General features: G+C 37.8%; 1 protein-coding gene across 4 annotated transcripts; it reads left to right on the plus strand.

Annotated features, from left to right (window-relative positions):
* The first annotated feature begins 4 nt into the window (after window positions 1-4).
* Window positions 5-27,853, plus strand: LOC103178559 (non-POU domain containing octamer binding). 4 transcript variants are annotated; one of them, XM_042345671.1, is made up of 11 exons: window positions 5-151; window positions 1,707-2,073; window positions 3,113-3,414; window positions 4,233-4,328; window positions 4,627-4,823; window positions 5,851-5,935; window positions 6,442-6,553; window positions 6,919-6,973; window positions 7,961-7,999; window positions 8,296-8,423; window positions 27,092-27,853. In XM_042345671.1, exons 1-11 carry the CDS (start codon window positions 78-80, stop codon window positions 27,125-27,127), a joined length of 1,491 nt encoding a protein of 496 aa, XP_042201605.1. In that variant the 5' UTR covers window positions 5-77; the 3' UTR covers window positions 27,128-27,853. The 4 variants fall into 4 exon arrangements, with proteins under 4 accessions (XP_042201605.1, XP_042201601.1, XP_042201602.1 ...); XM_042345667.1 differs by lacking the exon at window positions 27,092-27,853 and adding an exon at window positions 13,295-14,343; XM_042345669.1 differs by lacking the exons at window positions 5-151; window positions 27,092-27,853 and adding exons at window positions 1,261-1,357; window positions 13,295-14,343.
* The last annotated feature ends 26 nt before the right edge of the window (window positions 27,854-27,879 follow it).

The raw sequence follows: 27,879 nt of genomic DNA on the forward strand, positions 1-27,879 counted from the left end.
CAACCCCTGCGGAAAAAGACGGAGCAATAAAAAGAAGACAGAAACAGGAAACGTGGTAAAAAGACTGCGAAAGAAAAATGTGGCTTGGGTACCCTCAATCAACTTTTGTACAAAGAGTTTACAGTCAGTTAAAAGACAAGCCTCATGATAGGTATGTTCAAATCTAATTTTCAGTAAAAAAAATATTACGGTTGCATTTGATGTAGTGCCCTTTCACATCGGAAGAACGCCTCAAAAGAGCTTCACAGGATTTAATGCGAAATGTGGACAGTGTAGACAAACGCGGCAGCCAATTTGCACGCAGCAATCTACCGCAAACAGCCATGTAGTGAATGGCCCAAGTTAATCTGGGAGATTTTTTGGCCAGGACATGGCTGTAATGTGAAGTGACTGTGCACTTGGGGGCAAACATGAATTGAATGTCTCAGGGTGTGGACAAAAAGCTTTATTTATAAGCTAACTTATGACAGGAGCTTATAATTTTTTTTCATGATGATGTTGAATTTATCACTGTGTTGCTGAGGCTCGGGTTTCATCATCAACAGTTTGGTTGGATGTTAGATGTACGAGTTAAACTTTGGGGAGAGGGGGAGAGGGGGAGGAGGGGAGAGGGGGGGAATCATGGAATCCAACTTGAGAATTTTTTTAAAAAAGTGCAAAACCACCAACACGGGTAAAGCTATCGTAGGGACTCGTTCTGCAGCATTCCTTTCCATTGATGAACTCCCCACTGGAAATGCGTTGTAAAATATCAGGTTGCAGATTGCAACCCCACTCCCCCACCGCGGAGGGAACGCCCTCCCGCGCGCGAAAGACAAGAGAACCGCAGTTGCTAAACAGAGAATTTTTAATCCGGTCCCCGCCGGCCCAGATCTCCGGGAAAAAACACCCGAGAGGTGCCACTCCCGCCGCTATTCCGCGCGACCAGACGCGCCGGGAGGACGGCCGAGCCGTTGTCTTTCCACTCCTGGCCGTGTGTCCGTCCGGAGGCGCGGAAACCGAAACGAACGGAACCGCGCGATTCGTCGCGTCGCCGCCCGCGCCGCCGCGGAGAGGCCAGCACGTGCCTCCCGAGCTCCCCCCCTGCGCTCGCACAAACGTGCTGGCGGTTTGCTGAGTGACAGCGGCGCCGACCGATGAGCAGCCGAGCGCGCTCTGGCCCCGTTGTGACGTCGCCGCGGCCTCCCGCCAATCCGAGGGGCGGAGGGGGGTGGGGGTGGGGAGAGAGAGAGGTCGGAGGGCGGGGCGGGGCGGGAGGAGAGCGGAGTGGCTGACGTTCGCCTTCAAAGTTAGGTCGACGCGCGCGGCCGCCTCCGCTGCCATTCGCGAGAAGGAGGGAGCCGCCGACATCGCTGAGGTACGTTAGCCGAGAGGAGGCGGGAAAAGGGGGGGGAAAAAAAATAGAAAATAAAAACACTTTAGCCCGACCGAATATTTTCAGCGGACTCCCCACACCCCCCTCCCCCCCCGCCCTCCCCCCCCACTCCCCCCAAAAAAAAACACGCGTTTGAAGGCCTCACCGACTGTTTGGAATCAGTTTGAGCGTCAGAAGAAAAAAAAGCTTTTCAAACGTCCGCCATTAAAGATTGAGCAACGGCCATCGCCTTCTCCCTCCCTCCCTCCCCCGGTGCCTCGTGTTCCCCCCCCCCCTTCCTACTAATATATTTTTCTCTCTCTCTCTCTCTCTCCCCCCGTCCGGATCCCAGAATCATGCAGGACCACATGCAGAAACCGGGAGGGAGGAACCGAGGGGATACCAACAGCCCGAGGAAGCGAGACCACCGCCAGGAGCAAACGCCCGCCAACAACCACCACCACCACCAGCACCACCACCACCATCAGGCGGCGGCGCAACATGGCGGCGACCAGGCCCCGGCCGGCCCCGCCATCACGGTCGACCTGACCAATTTCCGCAAGCCGGGCGAGAAGACCTACACCCAGCGCTGCCGGCTCTTCGTGGGTAACCTGCCGAACGACGTGTCCGAGGAGGAGTTCAAGAAGATGTTCGAGAAGTACGGGGAGCCGTCTGAAATCTTCATTAACAAAGATAAAGCGTTCGGCTTTATCCGGCTGGTGAGCGGCACATTTCCCCCCCCTCCCCTCTCTCCCCACCCCTCTCTTTGTTCTCTTACCCCACCCTCTCTCCCCCCTCTCTCTCCCCCCTCTCTCCCCACACTTGTAACATCGAGGCTGCAGCTCAGGTCGATTCCGCCGCTTTTTACTGTGCCTTTTGAGGGCTAAACGGAATATATTTTTACAGCCGCAGATACGTTCATTTTTTTTTCTCTCTCCCCCCTCCCCCCCCCCCCAAAAAAAATTGAATTGAAGTTTTTTTAAAAAAAATAAACCTCCCCTTTCTGGGCCGAAGGTTTCCGGTGTAAAATGGCACGTTCTCTTCCTCCCCGTTCCCCCCGAACAAAACCGCCATTGATTTAATCTTTTTGAGAAATGCGTCCTTCTGGGTGTTGAGCATCAGTGGTGGGGGGGGGGGAGAAAGGGGGGTAGAGAAGAGAACCTGTACCCAAGGTGCGGTTAATGTTGAAGTAGTAAGGATTGTTTTTTTGTGAACTGAGTGGTAAAGATTCTCGCCTGGACTTCTCGGTGCTCCAGGAGAGATTGCAACGTTTTCTGTAAAGGGAATTGTGTTTGCTCTGGCGCAGTGCACCCGGACTTGGTGTATTTCGTTTGATGACCTTGCATTGTTCCGAGCAGTTCTTCACGCATGTTTCTTCGCAAGTTTTAGCAGTCACGTTAGATTAGCTGCACCAGTGTGTAAAAAAAAATCCATGTTGCAACTGATGGAGAATAAAAAAAAATACTGTACTGAATTTGGAGGATGTATATTCTACTCTTCACTTTATATAGTTCCTTAGTTTAGGAACCCGGTTGTTTAGTCAATTTGTGGATTGCTTTTCCAGGGGTAATAATTCCTTTTAAAAAAAAATGGTCACTCAATCCACAACTGTTTGTGGGAAATTTTGTTTCTTAGTTACTCTTTAAATGAGGGACTTCTTCAAGTTGTTGTCCTTCGCAAAAGATGTTTACATTCAGATGGCCTAAATGTCAAATTTTGAATCTTCAAAATTAACAATTGATGAAATATTCAATGTAGGAAACCAGGACTCTGGCTGAAATTGCAAAAGCAGAGCTCGATGATACTACACTGAGAGGAAGGCAGATAAGAATTCGATTTGCAACACATGGAGCAGCTCTGACGGTGAAGAATCTTCCTCAGTTTGTATCAAATGAACTGTTGGATGAAGCGTTCTCAATCTTTGGACCAGTGGAGAGAGCAGTGGTAATTGTAGATGATCGTGGCAAGCCAACTGGCAAAGGCATCGTGGAGTTTGCAGCAAAACCTGCTGCTCGAAAGGCGTTGGACAGATGTACAGATGGTGCATTTTTACTGACAGCGTAAGTAAATGCCATATTCATAATTGATGTGACATTAGCAGAATATTAATAAATATTAAGCAAATGCAAGACCAATATTATGATTGTACTTCTAGCTAAGTCTCCATGAGTGATCTTCTGGCTTTATTAAACCCTTGTTCTGTGATCTTGAACTTTTCACTTGCAGGATCGTACCTAAATATAAACTGGTTCACTGCTTTTGGAGTATGAATTAGACAACAAAAGCTACTTTTTAAAAACAAAATTCAAATAAACAATGCAGGCATATAAAAGAGGAGCTTGAGACAATGGGATTGAATTGATTGCCAACAAATTACTGTGTGGCCTGGCGTGGAATTGAAGACTTGAATGGCACACAGACATGCCAGATTTTAGAATAGAATGGTGATGTTTTACGATTGTCTATTCCACAACACTCTATAAAAAGATGTCAAGCAGCAGAGCAAATGCCCTGGCAATGTGAAGGAGAAATATTTCAGCAATGTTTAAAGCTGGCACTGCCTATGAAATTTGGTGTCCTAAGGTTCAGTGTCTTGAGCCTCTCAATTCTTTGTTAAAATTCTCTTGGGATTTTAGTAGGTTTGAATCATGGTTTTCCACATCTAAATTCCTTATTTCGAAATCATTTGGTGAAATTAAAAAGTTACTAACTTAATTGACCAAAAACTGTAGATCCCATAATTTATTTTAAAAATTAGGACTTTAAGGGGATTGTCATTGATGGAACTGGGAATGTAAAAATATTACTATCTTAAGATAATACCAAGTACAGAGTTGATTATGGTATATTTATGGTAGTTATTCTTTCTCCTTTTTAGATTTCCAAGACCTGTGACTATTGAACCAATGGAGCAGTATGATGATGAAGATGGGCTTACAGAGAAACTGGTCCAGAAAAATCAACACTATCACAAGTATGCACAGGCTATTGTTTTGAATAGATGTAACTTTCATAATATCAAACCAGATTGTTAATTAATATAAGACATTCTTTAGTATTGTCTAAACAATCCACCCCAGTCAAGTGCTTAATTGAACCAGTTGAGGATCCATGATCTGTTCTGTTTGCAAGATCAGTATGGGTTTCTTCCAGTTGTCCTAAATTCAGATTTCCTTGAGGCATTGGCGGGACAGTATTGAATTAGTTTGCACAATACTTGGCCAGTGTATCAGTTGGATAACAGTAAGTCTTTGGTTGATTTGTTTTCAAAGGGAACGGGAACAGCTTCCCCGATTTGGTCAGCCTGGGACATTTGAGTATGAATATGCCATGAGGTGGAAAGCTCTGCTTGAAATGGAGAAACAACAACAAGATCAGGTGGACCGAAATGTGAAGGAAGCACGAGAGAAACTGGAAGTAGAATTGGAAGCTGCACGACATGAGCACCAAGTTATGCTGATGAGGCAAGGTGGGTTGACAGTGTATGATTGAAAAGTAAAATCAGCCTAATTGATTTGTTGTGTGGTGGGGGGGTGGAAGAGGAGACATTTAGGACTTTGTCCAGTGCTTAAATGCAGTATGGCATGTTGAGTGAGTTTTGGGTGAAATTATGAGAATGCAAGTACGTTTCAGACCTGGTAGAAAATTTTGCGATGCTGTTTTAAATTGAATAACCATCAACATTATGAACCATTGAAACACAAAAATAGATGTGTTTGGAGCTGATTTCTTCCTCTGAAACCTACGTTACATGTTGTTACATCAAGCCCCAATGTTTAGTGTGTACTTTGTTTCTGTCTTTGTATGTGTGGGATCAGAGCCTAACTATTCCCCAGTGTCACGTTGCGCTTGAATATTGTTTCATCACCACTTTGACATAATCACTAATCGTTGCCATTTTAAATGTAGCAGCAGCCATTTTGTAATGGCCATTTACAGGTTTGATGTGTTCAGGGGATTTCGGGGGCAACTTGGGTAATGTCCACTTAACCTAGTTGTAAAAGTTATGATCATGAGTTTTGTTTGAAACGTGTTGAAATATAGCTTCCTAGTATTAGTATTATTTTCACCTGAAAGGCTGGAGTATTATGGTATAAAATGTGTTGGGCTTCTAATAGGAATCATTTTGAGGGATTAGAGATGTGCAAATGGGTACAACTTGTGGTGATAAGCATTATGTTCATTGACATGTAGGAACTCCACTCTGACTCCAACGTCTGTGTTCCTGGGGGGGTCAACGTCTGTGTTCCTGGGGGTCCATGTGTGTTGTATTCCAATTGGATTGTTCCTCTCCCCGCCCCCCCCCCCCCCCCCCCCACAAACATACATTTATTTAGTAGCTGGTGAGAATTTTAGTACCATTTTTGTTGATTTTTTTACTTCTGGAGATGAGAAAACATTTCACAGATGTACATACTGTTTATCGTACAAAAATTAACTTTTTAGGACATTTCTTAATTTGCAGATTTTTAATAAACACAATTTGTCCTGAGCAGATTTAATGAGGCGTCAAGAAGAGTTGAGGCGTATGGAAGAACTTCATAATCAGGAGTTACAGAAGCGAAAGCAAATGGAGTTGAGGTAAATAATATTGAAACCACGAATGAGCTACACCACATTTGTGAAATTTCATCACCTTTCAAAAACAAAATATAATTTTATGACAAACCTATACAATTTGAATTGTTACATAGAATGATGCGACACAAAAACAGTCCAATTAATCTGTACTATTTGTAATTACACAAGCCCTCAATCCTCCTATTCCCTTACCTATGCCTCTTTATCCCTTCGCACTCGTATATCCAATTAATTATATGAATAATAAAACTATTTCACTTTCATGGATTCGTATACCACCAGTTTTAATTTGTCTTAAATTCCTGACCCGTTCTGTAGAAAATATTAAAAAAATCAATAAAATGTAAGATTTATGTTTATTGCTTGAAATGAGGAATTGGCTAGCTCTATTTTCAACAGTTTTAATGGTGTTAATTGCTTTTTGTAACTCAGACTTATGAAAAATTAGTCTATCATTTTTTTAAAAGTTGGTCATTGAACTCAACTGAATGTGTGCTTCTCTGCAGGCAAGAAGAGGAACGGAGAAGACGTGAAGAAGAGATGCTTCTTCGTCAACGTGAAAAGGAAGAGATGATGAGAAGACAGCAGGAAGGATTCAGGGGAAACTTTGGTGAAAATGTTAGTTTGTGAAGACTTCATTTGAACTTATTGGACGTTTTTAGGGGTGAATGAGATGCCCGTGGGGTGGTTTAATTTGTACAGTGGTGTGTGCGGCTGGGGGAGGTACTCGTCACAAAGGAAAGAGCTGCTATAATTTTTTTCCCCACTTCGGTTATAAAGCAGCAAAATTTGTGACCTTGAGGTACAGGGAGTATTGGTCATAGAGTGAACGAACATTGTTTTAACAGAAGATAAAGCATCATTTTCAACTGAATAGATGAGGAAGGCACAATATAGAACATGGAATGAACTAAGATACTCACTTGTATTGAATGGTAATCCAAATTAATATACAAATAAGCATACAATCAATCTCTTTTCAGAGAGAAAATCTGAGGATGGAGGATATGAGTCAACGTGGTGGAATACCAATAGGAGGTAAGATTCTAAGACTGCATTTTTGTCATATCGATTTTAGATTTCTAAACGTCTTGCTGTAATTAGCCATTTTGTGGTATCCATATTACTTAAATGGATATGCAAACTGGAAAGGACTTCAGATTCTGCAATTGCCCCACAATTGTACAGAGTGATTTACATTATGCTGCCTTTAAAGGTAGAAAAATAAGTTGATAAGAGAGAAGAGTCATGATGTGATTGGTTTCATTTAAACATTTGTGCAAACAAATTGTGTTTGTATTTTAATAGTTTGGGATTAATGTGATAAAGCTGAACTGGTGTCTGTAGATCTGTTGCCAGTCATTAAAAGTTGAGAATAAATAACAATATAAATATAATAATCCTTGCATGTGATATAGACACCTTATCACGTCTTATAGATGTCTAAAAGTGCTTCATGGAATATACGGTAAAGTGAATTTTAAGTTTGTACCTAATGAGCATAAATTAGTTTTTTTGAACAATCCATAAATAAGTCAAAGTAGTTTTCCTTCTTGGGTCCTTGAGTAAATATCCACACCCCCCACCGCCCCATTTGGGACTGATGTATCCTCCAAAATACTATACTAATTAAGCCTGGCATAGTGCATTCTTGACTATGTGTCAGTGGGATCAATTTTATGGTTTCATTATTTGAAACAAGCAATGGTTCATTCAGACCAGTCGTGTTTTGTATTTTGAGAATTGCAACCAGAAATTGTGCTTTCAGGAAAGGTCTCTGCTGTACAAATGCCTCTGAAGTCCCATGATTCTGGAATAGCTACTCTGTTAGACCTTTTCCTTTTTTTAAAAAAAAAGTTAAAAGCTAAGAAATGAATAAGTGGGAATTATTTATCTTGTGTTACAAGAGTAGTTAATTCTTACACCAATTTCTCATCTCGATGAATATTTCAGGGATTCTTCAGTCTGTAGATTGAAATACAACATATAGATATATATTTTGTTCCCTATTTCCATTATTTTCAGTGGGACTGACTGCAGCTGAATTTATTAATCTAAAAGCAGGTATGGTTTAAATAAGATCTTGAACAAGTCATTCTTGAGTTATGTCTAATGTTCTTGTATTGTAAAATGAGCCAGAAATTCAGGTGTTGCAATGTATTTGCTAAGAAGTTGATTTTATAAGTTTGAATTTTTTTTAAGAATTCCTTGCATTTGCAAAGCAATTGTTTCAGTGTAGAAATAGAAGCTGATCTTTGTTAATTTGCTAAAGTAACATTTTTTTGTGAGCCAGGTACTTGACTTAAAAATTGGCTAATGTATTTTATGCCCATGCTTTATCAAAAATATTCTATTCCCAGCTGCTGCAAACCAAGTTCCGCAGCCACTTATGGGAATGAACAGAGGAGCTGTGAGTGCAAATGCAGCAAATCCACAAGGACCACCTGGAAACCTGGGAAACCAAATGCCTGAAGGCAACATGGGAATGGTAATGTATTGCAATATGTAAAATAGATAAAATTGCCCTTGTGTTGTAAATTGTCAGCCCGAGGAAGAAAACCTTTGGTTAAAAATACTTTCCAAGCATTGGGAGCGCTAGATTGGCACTCTATGGCACTGGTTGAAAGCCCATGGAAAACTACTGATATTTTTTGAAACAGCTCATTTTTGATTTTAGTGCAAGTCGTAGTTCTTGACCAGTTGGCTGCTACAAGTGCAATGTTTTTCATTGGGTTCAAAATACATAAATAATTAAATAATGCTAGGTATTCCTTTAAACTACCCCCTAAAATGGCCCCCTAAAAGGAAGCACTGTAATCTGGTTTGTTGAACTTTTTGAAAATTGATATGTAGAATATTTTTGTTTTGTCCATGGAAATCCTGATTAATCTGGGATATAAGAATTGATCAATATATAATTGGTGTTCGAATTCCATTCTTAAAATGCACTTGTTAATGTCATGATTGGAGTTGTCATGAAGGCTTGTTTTCCTGTTATTCCTTGCCATTTGCTGATTTGAAATTTGAAAGCTTAAAAAGGTAGTTCATTTAACATGCACAAAAGTGTCCAGTGAATTCTTGTAAACAAATATATTCAAATTGGAAAACTATTACCTGGCAATTGAGTGGCATACACTTTTATTGAGACATGACTAGTTTGACTTGTTAGTTTGCTTATATTTTACTTCCATCAACTTAAAAAAAAAACCCAATATTTTTGTTTCATTTGTGGAAAGATGTTTAAAACTATGGTGTAGAACAACTTTATTTTTAAATGCACGAGAAACTATTTGAAATAGGGTTACAGCACAGTTTTACTGTACTTTTGGTATTTCTTGATGAGTCTGCTTTTTCTGCTGTGGTTTTCAGTTATTGTACACCTTTTCTGATGCCATCACATCTGCTATTGGATACATTCTTAAAATATAATCAGTAATCGAGTGCTTATATTGTTAAGAGGCTATATGCCAAACTCTTCACTTGCTTTATTGTGAATAAAAGGAAAGGTTTTATGCTGTAAGAAGAAACAAAGGGAACCATGGTTACCTCTAGTTTCTGTCTTGCTTTTCCAACCTATAGCCTTCATTTCCATACACCACTGTACTTTGAAGACCAATTGTAGTTGCACAATATCTTCTGCAATGTTTTAGTTGTGAGTAGGTTCGTGAATTTTTACAACAGCTGGGTAACTTGTAGGCTGATTGATAATGAAAGCTTCTCTACTTTAAAATGAAGTAACGAATGTGATGTTTTCCTTTAGTAATTCATTCATGTGTTGGGTGTTTTTTTACATCAAGAATTACAAGTTCTTATATCAGTTAGGTCTAAATTTGAGACAATCACTCTTCACCATTTCATTGAATTACTGAATTTTGTATGCAATATGAAGACATTTACTAAGGGACAGCGATTATTCAGAAAAAGATTGAAGACTCATCTGTTACTTTATTCTGTTTGGTGTGTGAAAGTAACTTCAATGAGTGGAGTTTGGGAAAGGATGATAGAAATATCCTTCTCTTTGAATCGTTTATTTGTATCGTTACTGCCACCTTTTTGGTGGTGATCATAACTATGGGGAATGAATTATTGTCTTTTCAAAATAGCTGATGTTACATTGGTATAAACGTGTACTATAGCAGTCTGTTAAGGTCGTAAATGACTTTGTAGGCTGCCTGGGATTTCGAGCTTGTACAATACTTGGGCTTTAGTGAAGTTAAATTACCAAATAGATGTTTTAAACTATTAAGTATTTGAATAAATGCTTTATGTGATATTACCATTTTCATCTGTTCAATGTGTGTGATCCTAGAAAAAATCCTTACCAATTAGGGACTATAATTAATTCACAAATTGTAAACTCAGCCAATTTGAGCACATCAATATTACCATCTGACAAAATATCTAGCTAGAAATTTGAAGTATGCTTCACAAGTAGTTTCAGTGTTGACTATGAAGCACCATAAGTACTTAAACAAAGTGTAGTATTTTCTAAGTACACATTGGTATTCTAAATCAAAGCAAGCATGTCATTGAAGTTGAATTAATTTTACTGCCATTTTTCTGTAGACAACCAGGTGATATGGTGATTTGTTGTTTTTGGGTGGTTGCTGGCCTATCGCACACTGAGGGAGGGGGGCTGGTTTAGAAACACTAGGAGTGTCTCTGTGCCAGCAACTTCTTGCTGTTAGCCAGAATTGGTTTAAAAAAATTGTGTATCACCACAGTTGCTATTGCGACTCCTGCCCTCTCTACAATCCCCATTTCAAGATAATGTGTGCATTAAGCACTGCAACTATTCCTGCCTGCCAGCCTGGAGCTGAGATGTTAAACTACCATTGTCAAAGGTTATTTCCTCTCCATTCAATGTTTCCTCTTTGTGTACACTTTTAACAGTAGTCTCTGGAAAAGAAATGAGATTTCACATCCCTGAAACCAATAGATACCGAGGCTGATGTACATTTTTATATATTAAATATGTACATAGTGTAAAAGTTAGGAATGTAAGCTACTGTTCTGTATGGTTGGGTAAGCAGAAATTTCCATTGAATATTTGAAATGCAGTTATAAACTAGTTTGGTTTCAGTGACAACCACTTTTGGAAGCTCGACTAACTGTCCATTCTTATTCATAATCTTGGAGAGTGTGTGTGAAGACCAGTTGAGCAGACTGAGGGAAGAAGAGAGATCACATAAGTGACCCAGATTTGTGGCAGCTGACCGTTTATATATTTAAAAAAAAGGGGGTTGAGTAGGAATTACTTGATTATAGGAGCTTGCTCGGGAGACTTGAACTTGTTGCATTTATGCAGGGATTTAATTTTCTTGGAAAAATACAGGTTGAACTAGTAGTTCTGAGTGTCTATGGTTTTACCTCCCAACGTGAAAGGCGCTATACAAATGTAATCTTGTTGTTTTAGGCACCCCCATTTTAAGAATGATATGGGGAATGGGAAAGGTGAAGCATAGACTCTCTAGAATATTACTAGACATGATTGGTTTTGGGTAGGAAGATAAGTAAAGGATTACAGTTGGGTAGGTACATTTGGATTACTTCCACGTGTCAAGTCATTAACTTCACAGTTGAAGTTTTTTTAATTAAAAGGTGTGGTGTTAGAAAACTTGACAGAACATAATTAGATTGTTGTTGAAGTAAGTTGTGCATTTTTTTTGAAGGAGCTAGATACTTGGAAGACTTGCTGAGCTGAGTGGGCTGTTTCTGTGCTACAGTAAAACTCGCATAAATCTTATCTTTATAAATTGTTTAATCGGTAAGTTGTACACGCGCCCAAGCTAATACATTTGAATCGTGAGACATGAAGTTCTGACCCATGCGCACTTACTTGCTGCATTGTAATATGCATTCGCAGTGTGGATTATTGGTTAAATCTGATTTTATACAGCTTACGCAGGTTTGCCTGTAACTCTTACATCACGAAAGTCATATTAAATGTTATGGTCCACATTGATGGAACTTGTGAGTTTTACTGTAACATTCGAAAGTGAGAGAAACTAGCTCAGTACAACCAGAGGTATTCAGCTAAACCTGGTTTGTGTAACTCCAGTTTAGAATCAGCAGTATCTTGCAAATAAGATGATTTCCTCTTCCTATTATTTCTCTACCAGTTGTCACATTCATATATATAAATGTGAAAAATATTGATTTTAGTTTTTCAAAATCCATTGCTTATTGTTACTTGTTCCATGGTGCATTATAATTGGAACAAAATGTGATTTTATCTCCTGTTGGATTGATATGGCTGGTTACTTGCTTGGGAAGCATTTCAGCAATTCATGTGTCATAAGACTTGTGTCTGGAGACGCTGTTAAATCTATGAAACATGGTTTGTAGAACTTGTTGATGACAGTTAGTGATCGACTTACTATTTTTGAAAAGTATTTTTGTGAAATCTTACGTAGTGTTTTACTAAGGCAGGGTTGCTGGTGCTGAATAGCTATTTGAAATAGGTGACAGCTGAAGGCATCCTATATGTATAAATAAACAGATTGTCTTGATAGGTAGTGCAACTTATATTGGTTATGCTTTTTAGAGAGGGAATGCAAAATTATGATTATAAAATCACTGCTTGTGTATTGAATTGAGACAAGACGTTCTAAAGCAGGCAATAACATTACAGTAGACTACAATAATGGTGAAATAGATTGGACAAGATGGGCTTGATGGGATGTTTCTACATTTACAAGATAAATCTGTATACTGTAAAAGCAACCTTTCACTAATCAAGGGTTAAACAGTTTTGAATCTGTTTGGAGTGTTTAGTAATGCTACGATTCTGTAATCTTTTTTGTGTTCAAGTTGGTGATCTTACGGTGTCTCAATATTTCACTTGAATATATTTTCCACCTTTTAACTCCTTTAAGAGAAACATGCTTTAGCTAGTATCTACGAAGGCGTGTACATGGTGTGAATCATAATACTCAAAGCTGAGGTTATAGACATTTTTGAGGAACACAGCATTTTATGAACTATGAAAATGGTAATATTTGAACAGAAGTATTCAATGTTTTATGGTCCATGGACTATTTATTGAGTTCAGAAAAAAAGTTGAACAGATTTTGTAACTTTTCTGATCTTAATTTTAGTCTATTTCATCTTGAGAGCAATATTTTCAAGTTTTGGGAAACTTTATGTGAAGGCAACGAATCAAGGGTGTTTTTCCACATTTTCTGTTTAGATAAGTCTAACGTCGTTACGCCTTTCCCTTTCCTTTTTTTATCGGTACTTCTGGACTCTGCTGACTTTCATCGTTCCATTGGGAATATCAACCTGCCTAATGTTAATTCTACGTGGGACTTGCAATGAACATTAATCAATTCTATATAATTGACTAAATATAAATAGCCTAATGATCGATTTGTTCCTGGAGGTATGGATGGTCAAGCAAATAACATGGGTGGACCGATGGTTGGAAACCCTGCTGGGTTTCCTCGTGGAAATCAAGTTGGAGAGTTTGGTGCAAAACGCCGTAGATACTAATTGCAGACCTTGAAAGTACAGTAGCCTTTAGCCATTCCACTTAAAGTTGGCTTTAAGTATTTTTGCAGACTGTATCGGTTGTAATGAGCTTTAGTACATATAAGGTCTTTGATATTTTAAATTACTGTTTTGAATATTCTTTTAACTTCCTGTTGGATGTCTTGGTAAATGTGCATGATCTGTTCAGTAATCAACAATGTACATAATGTATTACATGTTGCAGAGAAATTGGCAAGGATACACATTTGGATGTTACTATTTTGATATTTGTTTAGCTACTTCAGCAGCCTTCTCCAATTACACAGTCCTGAATAATTTTCATATTTTGTGACGTATTTGAATTTTTTTTAAGTGATTTCAGATGGTAAAATCTGAATCTAAAGAGCTTTGTGTACTTATTTTCTATTGCTGATGGCTTTTGTGCCTAGTGCGTTTGGTATTTTACAATGGGAAAATAAGAGATGGGCTTAGGTGGGTTTATGTTTTAAATAATTGATACTACTTAAATATGGATTGTAGAAGTTAATTTGGCGTAGTATAACTTTTAGTCCAATAACACAATTCCATAATCTTTGATGGTTTAAAGCATATTTTGATCATATCTCTGAGAAATGTGGGTTTGTTGCATAGGTCTACAAATGCCTTCGAACGTGGGCCTGATTTACAGGAAATGTAAATCAAACATAAACCCACCTGTTCAGATTTTCAGCCTTTTTCAATCTTATTTTGAATGAGACATCAAGCAAAGATACCATTCCACACTTGAAAATGCAGATAAAGTTCTCAGCAATTTTTCCTGTTTTTGTAATGTATTCATTTACTGCCCTAACTGTACTTTTGTTCAGAGAAGTTCTTGTATTGCTGTTGCTGCTCATTTCAAAGCAGCTAATTAAACATTTCTGTTTTGAAACTTCTGTAATTCTGTTCCTAGTTATTTTTGGATGGAAGGTGAATGTAAAAGGACCTGATAAAAGTAGTTCCAGTTTCTAGTAACTTTAAGGGAGATGATATATTTATGGGGGAAGGGAGTTGAGGCTTCTGAACTTTTTCAGGCAGTTTCAGTGATTTTTTAAAAAAAAATCTTGTACAATTTATTTATATTACCAGATTTATTAATTTGACATTGAAATGATACTCAGTTTTGTAAAAAAAATTGACTGGTTAGTGAAGTTTGATTTTGCAACTGAACCCTTATTCATAGTACTAATTTTATCAATTTTCCGCTAAACTGGATCTCTAAATAAATCATAATGTTTGCTTTTAAAGGATAATGATATGGGATGGGTTTGATCCAGTGGTTGTGTTGCTAAAGCTGAGCATTATCAGTAATTAGAATATGATAATATGGTGGCAGGATAGTTTGGCTTTATTAACAACAATTGGATAAACAATATTGTAAGCTATGGAAGTAAAACAAAGGGGGCTTCTTGCACTCTGGATTTGTGTTGCTACATGACAGAAGCTGATATCTATAATCAGGACTGTGGCTTTAGGATTATTTAGGCATTTTTTTCCTCTCTGTGCCGATACCCTTCATTACTGATAGATTTTGAGTTTCTGCTTGTACAAAATATGAGGTGGAAATTGTTTTTCAACGGATAAGTCATTTATAGTATATATGTACAATAAATTCTTGATAACAAGACCAAGTCACTGCTACTTAAGTAGTCATGTTGTCAAAATCCCACTGCTTCCCATTTCAAAATGTTAAGGGACTTGTTGCCCCACTTAATAAGTAACTCGTTGCAATATAGGAAGTCTTGTAAGTACTTATTTCGAATAATTTGTCCTATAAAGTGACATCTTGCATCGTGGAGGCCTCACAACCTATTCTGTGACTGATGTGCGCATGCTTAGTTGTACCGCAGAGGCCTCTGGCCTCTCTGTTATTGGAGGATTTTGCTATGGCTTCCTTCCTTATCCTGTGACAGAATACCTCGGAGGTGGGTTTGGGTGGTCACCTTTTGGCCTGGGAGGACCTATGCCTAACTTGCCAGTCCGGATGACTAGTTTCTGAGACTCTTTCCCTTGGAGTGATGAGTTATCGTGAGTTTACAGTTCATATTTGGCTGCTTTGATAATTTATCAAAAGATCCCATCCCTAAAATAACTTTCTATTATGAGAAGCCAATAAATGCCTGTGTGAAATTATAATTTTTTTTGTAGAAAAGGTCCTGTGCAATTTTTTTCTGTATCTATAATTAGCTTGTTTTTAAATAATCTACTTTTAGTTGTTTTCATTTAATTTTTGCTTGAAACTGATCCGGTTAAGCTTGATAAATGTATGTTCTCCGGTATCCTGGGAGCTGGAAAAGTCATGTATAAAATCAGTTTGGGTAGTCTCAATTATTTCTAATGGATGTGAGCTCACAACAGAAAATCCACACTTATTTTGTTGAACTCCAGAGGAATGGCTTTTGTGACTCACTATTTGCACATTGGGGATAAGCCAACTTTTTGAGGCAGAGTTTATCAAGCTCTGATAATACTATATCGACCTGTGTACCTGAAACTTTTTGTTTTATCTTGAGGTTAACATCTTCTGTATCTTGAGTTCAAATACTTAACTGAGATCGCTGCTTTCGATGTTTTATGGTGGAGATATCACTCCTTACGTCTCCAATCAGATTGCAAAGTAATAAGAGTTTTTGTCATCAGCAATCAATTTGAATTTGATAGATAGCTGACATTTTTCTGTGTCATGCCTAAGAGTTTTTTTTATAACTGATGGGTAAGTAAATTGCTTATTAAATTGAACTGTTGGCCAGAAAACTATGGTTTTTCTTTACCTTTTCAACAAAATAATGTACAGAATTTGTCAGCCCCTCTATAGCTAACTTGGCATGGGGTACTTCCAGTTTGGAAGGTGAATGGAAACAAAATGATAAATGGAAATGAGCATTGTTTCACTTCCTGATTCCTTTTTCTCAACTTTCTTGTTCTTTCCCTGCCACATGAATTTTGCTGCAAATGGAAAACGTTTTAGTGAATCTTTTTTGGAAGGTTGGAGATGTTGACTTTCAATAATCTCAAAAAAAGCTAATAGTTATCCAAATAATGGACTTACTTTATTGACCTTAAATATATGGTAACCCGTTTAAATACAAGTTGTTTCCTCCAGTTTTTATGAAATCTGTTGATTTATGTTGACGTGATGAGCACAGCACCTTGGCCACCTCACACTCATTCGCAAGATGTCATCATGGTAGAATTTCTGACCTGCTGTGGTCATGTCTGTCAAACTCATGGCCATTTGGAAGGGCTTATGGTGAAAGAAGAGTAATAATTTTGATGGATTCAGGATCTCCACAAATATTGGTCATTGCTTAATTGTATTTTAAAGGTAAACTACTTTCAAGCTACCTTCACTTCCAAGCATCTCCCTATCTCTGATCTGCTTGAACCCTCTCCGCTCAGATATCAACAATAACAAGATTCCATAGAGCACCTTTCATGTCAGGAGGACGTCCCAAGGCGCTGGACAGTTGGCTCAGGACCCGAGCCTTGGGGGGAAAATGGTCGGGGAGGGAAGGTTGGGAGAGAGGAGGGGGGAAATGGTCAAGGGAAGGGAGGGAGCGAGGAGGGGGTAGAGAGTCGAGAGGGGAGCTGAAGGCACGGTCAAAGAGAAAGGTCTTGAGACCGGCCTTGAAGGAGGAAAGGGAGGAAGCAAGACGAAGGCACTGGGGGATGGAGTTCCAGAGCCTCGGGGCTGAGAGGCTGAAGGCCTGGCCACCGATGGTAGGGTGGTTGGGGCGGGGCATGTGGAGGAGACCGGAGCCAGAGGAACGGAGGGTACAGACAGGTACGTGGTCGGAGAGGTAGGAGGGAGCAAGGCCGTGAATGGCCTTGTAGGTGAGGATGAGGATCTTGAATTCAATATCGCAAGCTTGCTGTGCGTCCTGTCCTCCATGTCGCCACCAGAGGTGAAACCCTCAGTCATTGCACCTCTGGGACTCCCTGCATCTGTGACTCTGCCTAGTCGCCCTCTATCCATCTTTAAATCCCAATTTAAGCCTCTTCCCATCTCTTTGACTATGCATATGGTCATGTCCCCTTACTCAGCAAACATCCCAACCTTTGTGAAGTGCTCCAGTGTTATCCTACGTGAAGTGTACTATGTAAATTAATTATTTTGACGTCTTTGAATCTGAGCCTAGTCATTTTCGCTTTGCTTTCTGCAGATAGCAGTTCACACTCTGCTGTTGGGAGCAGATCCAGTTGCCTTCCAACTGGAAATTGCAGCACATGGTAGCTAGAACTGATTAGTAAAGAGAGACTGGCAAAGGTAGTTAAGGTATTTCTCTGGCTACCTAAATTTTATGGGGTGGGTAGTAAAAGTTAACTTCATGAAATTGTAGGTTGAAGAAAAATGCTGCATGATGCAGATAAAGTACAAATGATCCCCAAAACTAAGCTTTTGTTTTCTGAAGGTGAAAACGCTTTGAGGTCGAGATCAGTTCCATTTGTCTCACCACCTATGTTATTTCTAATTTTATTTAACATTTTGAGTGCTGCTAAATGGAATGTTTTGTTGCTCAACTTCCTGTGCTACCTCTTGGGCCAATTCTGGCAGCTGAATATCAGCTAGACTTTTCAGTCTACTCTGGTCACTTCAATGATATGATCAGATCAGGTCCAGTGTTCACTCTCCAGATTGGCCAAAAAACCCAACCTGGCCTCAATTGGAGGATGGAGGAGACTGAGAAAGCAAGGTAAGAATCTTATTTCAAATTAAGAAAATTGCCAAATAGAAGTTGAAACTACTAGTGTAAAATAAATTGACTGTAGAATAGGGGAAACAAGAATCCGTTAATTTCATTTGAAAGATGGTGTATTAGTACAATATTGATAATCGTAAAGCTCCTGATGTAAGTGTTGCTGTGAATTCTTTTCCTGGCTGTAGACTAAAATTGGGGAGGAATTGTGGTTATATTTAAATGTGCTATTTGAATTCAGTTGGTTCTGGAAGCCGTATGGAAACAAGAGGAGAGCCTGAATTTAACAGCTAATGGGTGAGATGTTGCAAAGCACATTGGACATACCAGGACTTTTTAGTGGGGAATCTAGTGGTTTGTCATTGCAGAGAAGTATTGGAATTGAGAATAGTTCTTATTTTGGGAGGCAGGTTTATATATTATCCCTGAGTTTCTCAAGATCTGCTTTACTTAATGTTAAGCCATAGTGCCTTTAAATTAAATCAATTTTAATTGTATGTCAATAACTTCTCACTGTTGACTAGACAGCAAATTGAAGAGGACCAGTAATCGTCCCAAATGAAGACTTGAACTTCTGATTGCTACATATTTACCTATGTTCAGTAATATTCCTGATTTATACAATGGGATCAGTCGAATTGTGGGAGTGCAGATTGACATTTGTCAATCCATGTGCAGGATTCTCTAAACATAGACTTTTTGCCAAGTTAGATGTAGTATGGTGAGAGGAAACTATAAAAGTGAGACAAAAGAGAAATTAATGGAAACCAGCTGGTAGAACATACTGCCAAATTGGTTATGTGTAAAATAAGATGATGTGTATTTTGAAGTAAATGCTCAATTGAACATCTTTATCTTTAATTTGTCAATTCTTATTGATGTTCATTGGATTTCCATGCAATATCATCTAATTAAATGAGCATTTAGACTTCCTCGTTTCCATTTATTGCTGCCAGCCCCACAGAGATTAGCTGTGGCAAAGAATGTTTAGTCACTTTAGAATACAGTGATTACAAAATTGCAATCACAGCTCCTCCAGGTTAAAAAGATTAGTTATAGGGAAAATTCAGTCTTTTAATTGAAGTGATCATACATCTGCAATGACAAGCCTGTATAGGAATATTCTGAAATCTTAAGAAAAGCAATACTGTGTTGCTAGCGTCACTTATGTATACAAATGCTACTGTACATACTATGTATAAGGACAGCTACCTGTCTGCGGCAATAAACTATACCGTAGCTTGATGCACAGTGAACGAGGCCCATCGTCCATGATTACCTATTAAATTTTGAAATTTCTCAATTAACCTTTTTGCCATTACAGACTTCTCAGCTGGAAGCCAGGTTGCATGTACAGGAACAAAGAAACTCGCAAAGCAAATTCCTCCTATTATTTCATCAATGACCCATCTTGAAAATTTTTATTATTCTACACATATTCAAGAAACCACTCATATCATTATACAATTGTAAATCCATTCCTTACCATTCTGAAATTCCCAAACCCCATTGTCCCAAGTACCGAGTGGAACAACAATGTCTGCTACTGAATTCAAACCCAGTGGACGAGCAGGAGAAGTTTTATAAAGTCTGCTCTTCAATAATTTTGGGTATCACAATTTAAAAATTGTACAGATAATCTTTTTAAGTAATGCTAGGCAGGTGTACATCAGAAAATGGCTTCGGGGTCCCTGATTACTGGAGGTTAACGTCAACAGTTGCTCCATAGTTAAAACCATCACAAGTGGAGGTGATTTTTACAAAAATCTATTCAGCAGTGAAATGAGAGTCCACATCTGTAAGCTGCTCTGAGTACCATCTGGAGTAAGAAGAGCATTGCATCTTTTTTTTAAAAAAAATCAGTTATACAATTTACATTTATATGTGTCTTTCCTGTTGGGAGGAAGTCCTCTATTCCTTGCAGAAAGGAATTGGACTCCCATCTGTTTAATATTCAGTAAGTATCCTGGTCTGTATATCTGTTTACCTTCAATGGGAATAAAAATACATTTTTTTTTACCGTATCTGCTATACAGTTATAAAGAAAGGCATGTATTAATCCTTTGCATTCATCAGTGGATTGATTATACCTTTTCAAAATGTTTCCGAAAGTAATTTAGGAAACATTTATACATCTTGCGTACCTATTCTGAACTTTGTGGTTTCGAGATTTATAATATTGTGCTGTACTTGTCCGTGGGGGGGGGGGAGGGGGTGTTCTTTGTTTCACTAAATGTTCATCCTTACTCTGAGGGTGACTCTTCCCTTCATCTGGGATACATGGGTACATGGTGCTGTCTAGTACACAGGGTCACTAGAAATAATAATAATAATCCTTGCATTTGATATAGCGCCTCATTCACATCTTCGAGACATCTCAAAGCTTTGACAGTGATGGTGGCAGACTGCAAAAAGCATTACAGTGAGTCCTGTCCTTGCATACAGTTCCAGAAGGTTTTGGGATAGTTATTATAAGGGGAAACCACTCCCTTCCTCCAGGCACTAAAGTGAACTTGTGTCCTCGAATATTGCCTGGCTGAGAGAGCTGGCTGGTTCTGTTGGGATTGGGATCTATATTCTACATTGAGTGATTGGGCATGGAACCTAGCCATTTGGCCCAACGAGTCCATGGTGTTAATCTCCACACTGTTGAAATTTGCTTGATTCTTTCCTTGTTATAGAAAACTGTTGGTTCCAAAAGGCTATTTTATCGGCCTGCTGTAAATTATTTCAGTTGAGTTGGCTTTAAATCTAATATCAATACTTGAAATATTTAGTACATGTTAAACCACAAAGAATTTTATAAGCATGGGAATTTTAAAAATATATATATTTTTAATACTGGTACGATTCGTCGTGCTCCTGCAAGAAAGAGGGATGGGCGAGACTGGGGATTTCTCAATGCCTCTTTGCTTCTGCAGATAAAATTATGTATCCATGTGATGCAATATCCTTGCACAATAATCATTCTATATACCAGGCTTTGTTCTGATACAACTGTCAATGGAGAAGTACAGGGTGACATACCTGCCAGCCAACCCACTTGATATGCTTGGGTTGAGTTGTCTGCAGTAAACAAACGGTTGCTATGTCGGTCTTCATTTTGCTGAATAGTCGTAAATTGTACTTTATCCTAAAATGGAGAAATTTCTTAACCCAGCTGACTCTTTCATAGGGCGATGCTGTATTTAAATCTAATGGCAGGGCATCTTGTCACTGGGGGCCTACAGCAACAGACATTGTTCTGATAAGTTATAATTAAGCACCTGAGTTATAATGGCCCACAGAAGCTGGGAATGTTCACACTGAAGTAAAAGGTTCTGCAGGTCTTATTGATGTATAAAAGATCCTAAATACTGAATCCTAATGATGTTTAACATGAGCAATTAATCTGGAATAATGGGACACTGACAATGACTCAGAGAAAGGGATGTTTAGTTGAGTTTAATTATTTTACCTGGAGAATGTAACAGACAATTCGGAGACGTTTTTTTAAACTTTGGAACTGACTGTCAGGACTACAATTGTCTATGGTCCTGTGCATCCATTTGCAGTAAAAAAAGGATATCTGGTTCCTTTGTTATTAAAACATTTCTCACTTTACATTTGAAATATTTCTAGTAATCATAGACTTGTAAATTGAAGTTGTGCTCTTAATGTTGCATTGCTGGATGGTGATCAGGAGTGTGAACTTTGACCTGATTGTTTTTTCTCCATCCTTAATCCAGAATCCTGAGGCCAGTTAAGAAATGGGCTTCAGTAATGGACTAAGCTACAGTATGTCTTTGAACAAAACCAAAGAGAGGGAGAAAAAAATGTACTGAAAACACATATGAAAACACCATTATGAATACACATTTTCCAGAATTGCTATTTCAGATCCCAATCTAGAAAAATGAAACATGATCAATAATATTCAACAACATTCTGTTTATGATGTGTAATGTGTCAATACCAGCCATTCCTTATGACTACTCTTAATTCTGACAAAACGCAGGCAGGTGTGTCAAATATATGGCAATTTGGAGCTGCCATTTCTGATTTTAAAAAAAGATAATTTTTTTTTAAAAAATCACTTATTCCAATGTTTTATATTTAACATCTTATTTTCATCATGACCCAAGAAGCAGCAATAAAACCATGTAGTAATAATGAAATATGGATAGAGGTATAACTTGATGAATCATTTTAAGGATTATAAACTAGGATTATTTACTGCATTAGTACTTTAATCTTTTATTTTTCTTAGCTCTGTTCAAATAGGTAAGGATTAAAGTTGAATTACCGATCGCAGCTAATTTTGTACCCAGGCAACTTACAAATATTCCAAGATTATTCTGTGTTACCTTTTTAATATCCCCGCTTTGATGTGCAGTTCAAAAATGATTTCCATGTCTGATTAATCTTGGCAATAAGTAAGACAACCTGTTGTATCTCCTGGAAGCTGTGATCGGACTGCTGTAATTTACAATTGGGGTCCATGGAAGATGCTTTAATAAAAGTAGTCTAACCTGTCTAACTCATGCAGCAACACATGACCGTGTTTATCAGTATCCAAACTAGATAGAATTTCTTGTGCGTATGCCATCTACACATTGGAAATTTCTGCATCTGGAATGGAAAGCGTATTTTTTCCCTGGAGGAATGCTTCCTGCTTACCTATTTCCAGAGAGTAATTCTGCACGAGTTGACGAGAGACGGGACTTGGTTAAAAGCAATTTCCAATTCTTTAATTCCAATGTTTCTTCAGATTTTAGTGTCTTCAACTTTAATTTTCAGGGTTGCTTTGTGAAGCTCTATAATCGTCTTTCAGGCAGTATGAAATTATACAACTTTGTGGATTTAGGACAATATTCCCCTGTAGCAAATCTGGATCACAGAATACAGATTTATTTCACTTGAAAGAATGACTCTGAATTCATAAGAGACCCAAATCAATTTTGAGTTTAAATGACTGACTGTGATATTCCAGATTGTCAAATGCAGAACAAATTACCCATCCCGTACTATACAAAAGATGAGGAAGAATGAATGAAAATGATTCAATTCCAGGACACTTTAATGACCTATAATCTTAAGAGGCCTGGTGATTTCTGACCTACGAGCATCTTAATGGCTTGGAATTAATTCATTCCATTTAGGACACTTATTTGGAGACTAAAAGGTCAAAATCACTTCAACATTAGAATCAGAAGGACCCCATCCTAGTACTCTAGGATAAATGTAGACAATAAGCTGTCCCTACAATGGTTTTTCTTCAAGATTACATTGAGATTTCATGAAGTTCTTGTCTTATTGCCAGCCTTCAAAGCATGAAGAAACCCCCACAAGGTAGGTAATCTCTCTTTAAGTTATTTTCTGTTCAACTCATAAATAGGATATCACACAAGTTGAATGTGTAGTTGCATGATTTGTTTTATTCAGTGTAAAAGACTGGGTGGGTGGCTGTAAATTGGAAGCCAATCAAATTAATACCTTGGTAGAATCTTAGAAATTACAGCATAAGGCGAGAGCAACCTGTTCTATTGAGTGTAGAGCTTTGCTAGATCTTCCACTGGAGCTAACTCTTCTAATCCCCAAATCATATCCTTTGTCCCTGTATTCTTATTTTGTTCAAACGTTTATCAAATTTCCATTTATCTTATTGAATCATAGACCATATGAGTGAAATACATTAAATACCCAATTCCAATAAAGATTCAATGCTTTGCTGAATACGGGACTACAGCTATCACCACTTAATATCAACAATGATTTCCTCTTTAGAATATACTGGAGGAAAGAGTTGGTCGTAAAAGATTCAACAGTGTATCCTGCTGCAATTGGTACTGTGAACTGATCTTTTTTGTTTAGGAATGTTCTTTGGATTGAATTTAGCAGGAAACTCAAAGCTAGCAGCCTTGCATTAAATCGATTAGAATGGAAAAACGTCAGGACAAATATTTTATGTAGTTGTAGGTGGAACCTGCGTGGCTTCCAGAAATCAGGCTGCCTGATGTAAATGGATATGGTGTTTACACTTGTATAATTGAGGACTTTATGCCACAAGAGCAGAAATCCCTACTTTGTCAACATTTTAAAAGGGGAGGATTATAAATGTTTAGAAAAATTATGAATGCAAGAAATTAAGACAGGATATTTATTAGATACGCTTCGACCTTTGAGCCCACACCTTGAAGAAGTGTTTTACGAAAAGGATAGCTTTAGTCATGACACTTCATGAGGGACTTGTTTGGTCACCTTTCATCTTGATTGTTGCTTTATTTGAAGAGAGAGACTTGAGTAACCAGATTTATCATTGCATTTCATGCTACTGTAGCATTAATAAAACAGGCCTGAAAGTAGCAAACAGAACCAATGCTTAAAAAGATTAATACACTATAACGTTGTCCTAATTATATAATGTTAGTTTCTGGTTGTGAAATTAGCTATCAAGATTTATGCAACATGTATCAATTATCTGGTCCACTTGGATGAGCTCAGTTTCATATGCAGGTTTTTTGGGTTGGAATTGAATCTTGTGTTAGTAATTAACAACCTTGGAAACTATATAAGTACAATTTGTTCAGGGAAAATCTTGCGTTGACTCCATTGTATTGCTACAACAACGTACTGATTTGGGGGTTGCGTTAGTGTAAGAAAATTTGCTTCCACTGAATAACTAGAGTTTTCAATTGAATGATCTTATGTGTTTATTTGAAATGGTATTTTTTTGCTGAAAAGGTGCAAAGAATCATTTTTGATTAAGATATAAATTTTACTGGTGATGTATGAAAGCACAATTAGCCAAAAAGTGACTTGTTTTTTTTCTATATTTTGTCTATACTTGCATAGATCATTTCACTTCCTAAGCATTATCCCGTTCATCAAATTTATTATTGGCTAATCTTGCATTTCAATGTAGAAGAATGACTGGCGATTGCAGCCGTCCCACCTGTCCTGTCTCAATTTAAATAATCTATACTTTTCTTGCTCGTTCCTGCAAAATTGAATTCTTCACTAAACTCTAGCTTCATCTCTTGAATTTCCTGGTCCAATCTCTACCATTTTTTTGTGTAATCTATTTCACATTCACTATTTTCTCTGAAAAAATATGAATATAATTATGAGCAAACAGAGAAATTTCAAGTACCAAGATGGCATCACAAGTAAAACTCCCAAGCCCCAGCCTGATAGCCTTCTGCTTCTACTCAAACCTACTTTATTTGACAAAAAAAATTATTCCTCAAAATAGCTCAACCATAATATTCAGAAGTTGACAAAGCCATTTGGGGATTACTGTTGGTCATTTTTGCTTGCTTAGGACTAATTTTTCTAAACTTCTATTTTTCCCCTCAAAAAAATCTCTGCTGAAACTAGTACCTCAGGCAGGAATTTGAATAACTGAATGGATAGCCTGTTCAAAGAATATGCAACTGCACTATATGGATAGCCTGTTCAAAGAATGCATCTGCAAAGAATGGTAAGCATGGCAACCATGATTCATGGAACTGCTCAATGGCTGAAGAAAGTCTTCTAGTCCTGAGCTCCAATTAATCTCTTTGGATTTCCCTATATCATGTATTTTAACATACTAAGTGCACAGTAATGAGAGACCTGCAAAACTTACAGTTAACATTCTTCTTGGGGGTACATTTGTTTAAACATTTATGATCTATAGAAAAACCTGAGTCTTGAAGATTACTGTGTCGAATGGAAAAGATTAGTCGTCATCATTAAACTATGAGATGATTGATTTCTTCAGCAATTTCTTGTTTGTTTGATGTTCAGCACTTGAGATTGAATCTGGGACACTCTTGGTCATTATGATATAAAAATGCCACACATTGTATGTGACATACTGAACTATCATTCTGTTTTGTGATGGTGTATGATTGCATATGTGCTGAATATTTCACATTACAAATTTCACTTGTACTCTGGAATACTTTTGACTATTTTAAATAATGAAGTAGGTACATTAGAACTTTTATCATTAGACAGTAATTGCCACAGTTGGTCGTTCCAAATGTCTTACCATTCTGGCGCCATAATAAATTGCTGGTCAACGGTTTCTTAAAATAATTCCGTCAACCATAAATGTACACAATCAGTGGATAAGCCACACAGGTTTGTGTGTATGTATAATAATATATAGAGTGCCACAATAGTTTTCGGTTGAACAGTTTGTTCATACTACTATTTGCTCAGATTGATCAATTATTTAAATCAAAAGCATTTAAGAAGGATATCTTAAATAAATACCTGATGGTGCTTAAGTGTGGAAGACATGTTATTACTTTCCAGGTGCATCATAAAATATATCCCTTTTATGTTCATCAGCTCAAATCAAAGATTATCAACTGATTTACATTATAAATACATTATTCATATCTGTAAACAAAAGGTTTAAAGCACTCTAAACAAAAGGGGAAAAAATGTGAGACTTGTGACACAACTACAAATCATGTTTGGTGGGGAATTGGGGAGACTGAAGGCAGACCAGATAATAAGCTTGTTTGTTCTGTTAGGCAATATTGCCTTGGGAAGCACTGCAAGAGATTCTGAGTTTTTTCTTTGCTGACTGAACTTTTTGATCATCGATTTACAATACAAAGACAGGAATTAAGAGTTTAGTTTTAAAAATTGCTATATATGTGCTAGGTTTGCATGCCAGTGGATTTTGAACTAAAATCTTGAGTGGCAATCCTTTCGATATACAGGAAAATTTCCATTTGTAGGTGGTGTACATCTGAGGAACTCTGTCGTAGAATCATACAGGATGTGAATATGAATCCTTTAAAATTATAGGCCAGTCTTGGTCTTCATGTCTGATTTAGACAGTTCTTTGTCACTGTAATTCAAATAACTTTCATATTCATTAGCAGTTGTAGCACCCGCTTGCTGATAAATGTGTTCTGTATGTTCTCATTTCCACAATATTGACTGAAACATGTTTTACTTACAGGTTCCTAAGAAGAAATCCAGAGGTAGTAATGGCTGAAAGGTTTGTACTATTGATGTATATTTCTTCCCCCCTCACTCCTAGTTGCATAATTTCTCAACTTTGTTACTGGATATTTTTTTTCTTAGGAATTGTATTTCTTTAGTCATTTGCCTCCAATTATTGTGGACAATCCAAAAGATCCCTAGGAAATAGATAATTTTCACCATTCACAACCCATCTTATTTACCTGCCCATATTACATCTAGCATCGCATGGTGATGAGCAAAAACAAACTGGGTGTTTTTGTATAAAAACATTAAAATACAAAGCTGCAAATATAGTTAAATTCCACTGGGTCATCGAATATGACAGCAATATTCATAATTGTTTAATTAATGCAAAACAGTCAATGACTAGTTATCCTTATATTGTCTACTTTTGTTAGTGTTTCCATTCACATTGGTCTCTTCAAACAAAATTATAAACAAGTAAGTTCATAATCGTATGAAGTTTTTTTATTGTAAGCTATCTTAATATTTTGGCACCCAATTCCCTATTTTCTTTGATTTCCGTCTGCCAGCATATTGCTGGGAGTGCTTTGGGATGTCCTCCCGACATGAAAGGCGCTCTGTAAATGTAATTTTGTTGTTGTGCTACTCTTTCGCCCATCAGAACAGCCGAGTGCAATGTTGGATAATTTGCTGATTATTTTCTTTTTAAATCAGAAAACAGATCCCGCATGATCTTTTTTATAAGTTAAATAAAATGGATTTTGTACTTAAATGTGTGTGGTGTGCTTATTTGTCCAT

Source organism: Callorhinchus milii, unplaced genomic scaffold (genome assembly GCF_018977255.1).
Source record: "Callorhinchus milii isolate IMCB2004 unplaced genomic scaffold, IMCB_Cmil_1.0 Scaffold72, whole genome shotgun sequence".
In the NCBI taxonomy this organism is placed as follows: Eukaryota; Metazoa; Chordata; class Chondrichthyes; order Chimaeriformes; family Callorhinchidae; genus Callorhinchus; species Callorhinchus milii.

Bases quoted from the DNA above. Each gene is read 5' to 3' on its own strand.
- LOC103178559 (XM_042345667.1), top strand. From the start codon at position 78: ATGTGGCTTGGGTACCCTCAATCAACTTTTGTACAAAGAGTTTACAGT. The intron at 2,074-3,112 runs GTGAGCGGCACA...TATTCAATGTAG, and splicing joins CGTTCGGCTTTATCCGGCTG to GAAACCAGGACTCTGGCTGA. The intron at 3,415-4,232 runs GTAAGTAAATGC...TCTCCTTTTTAG, and splicing joins GGTGCATTTTTACTGACAGC to ATTTCCAAGACCTGTGACTA.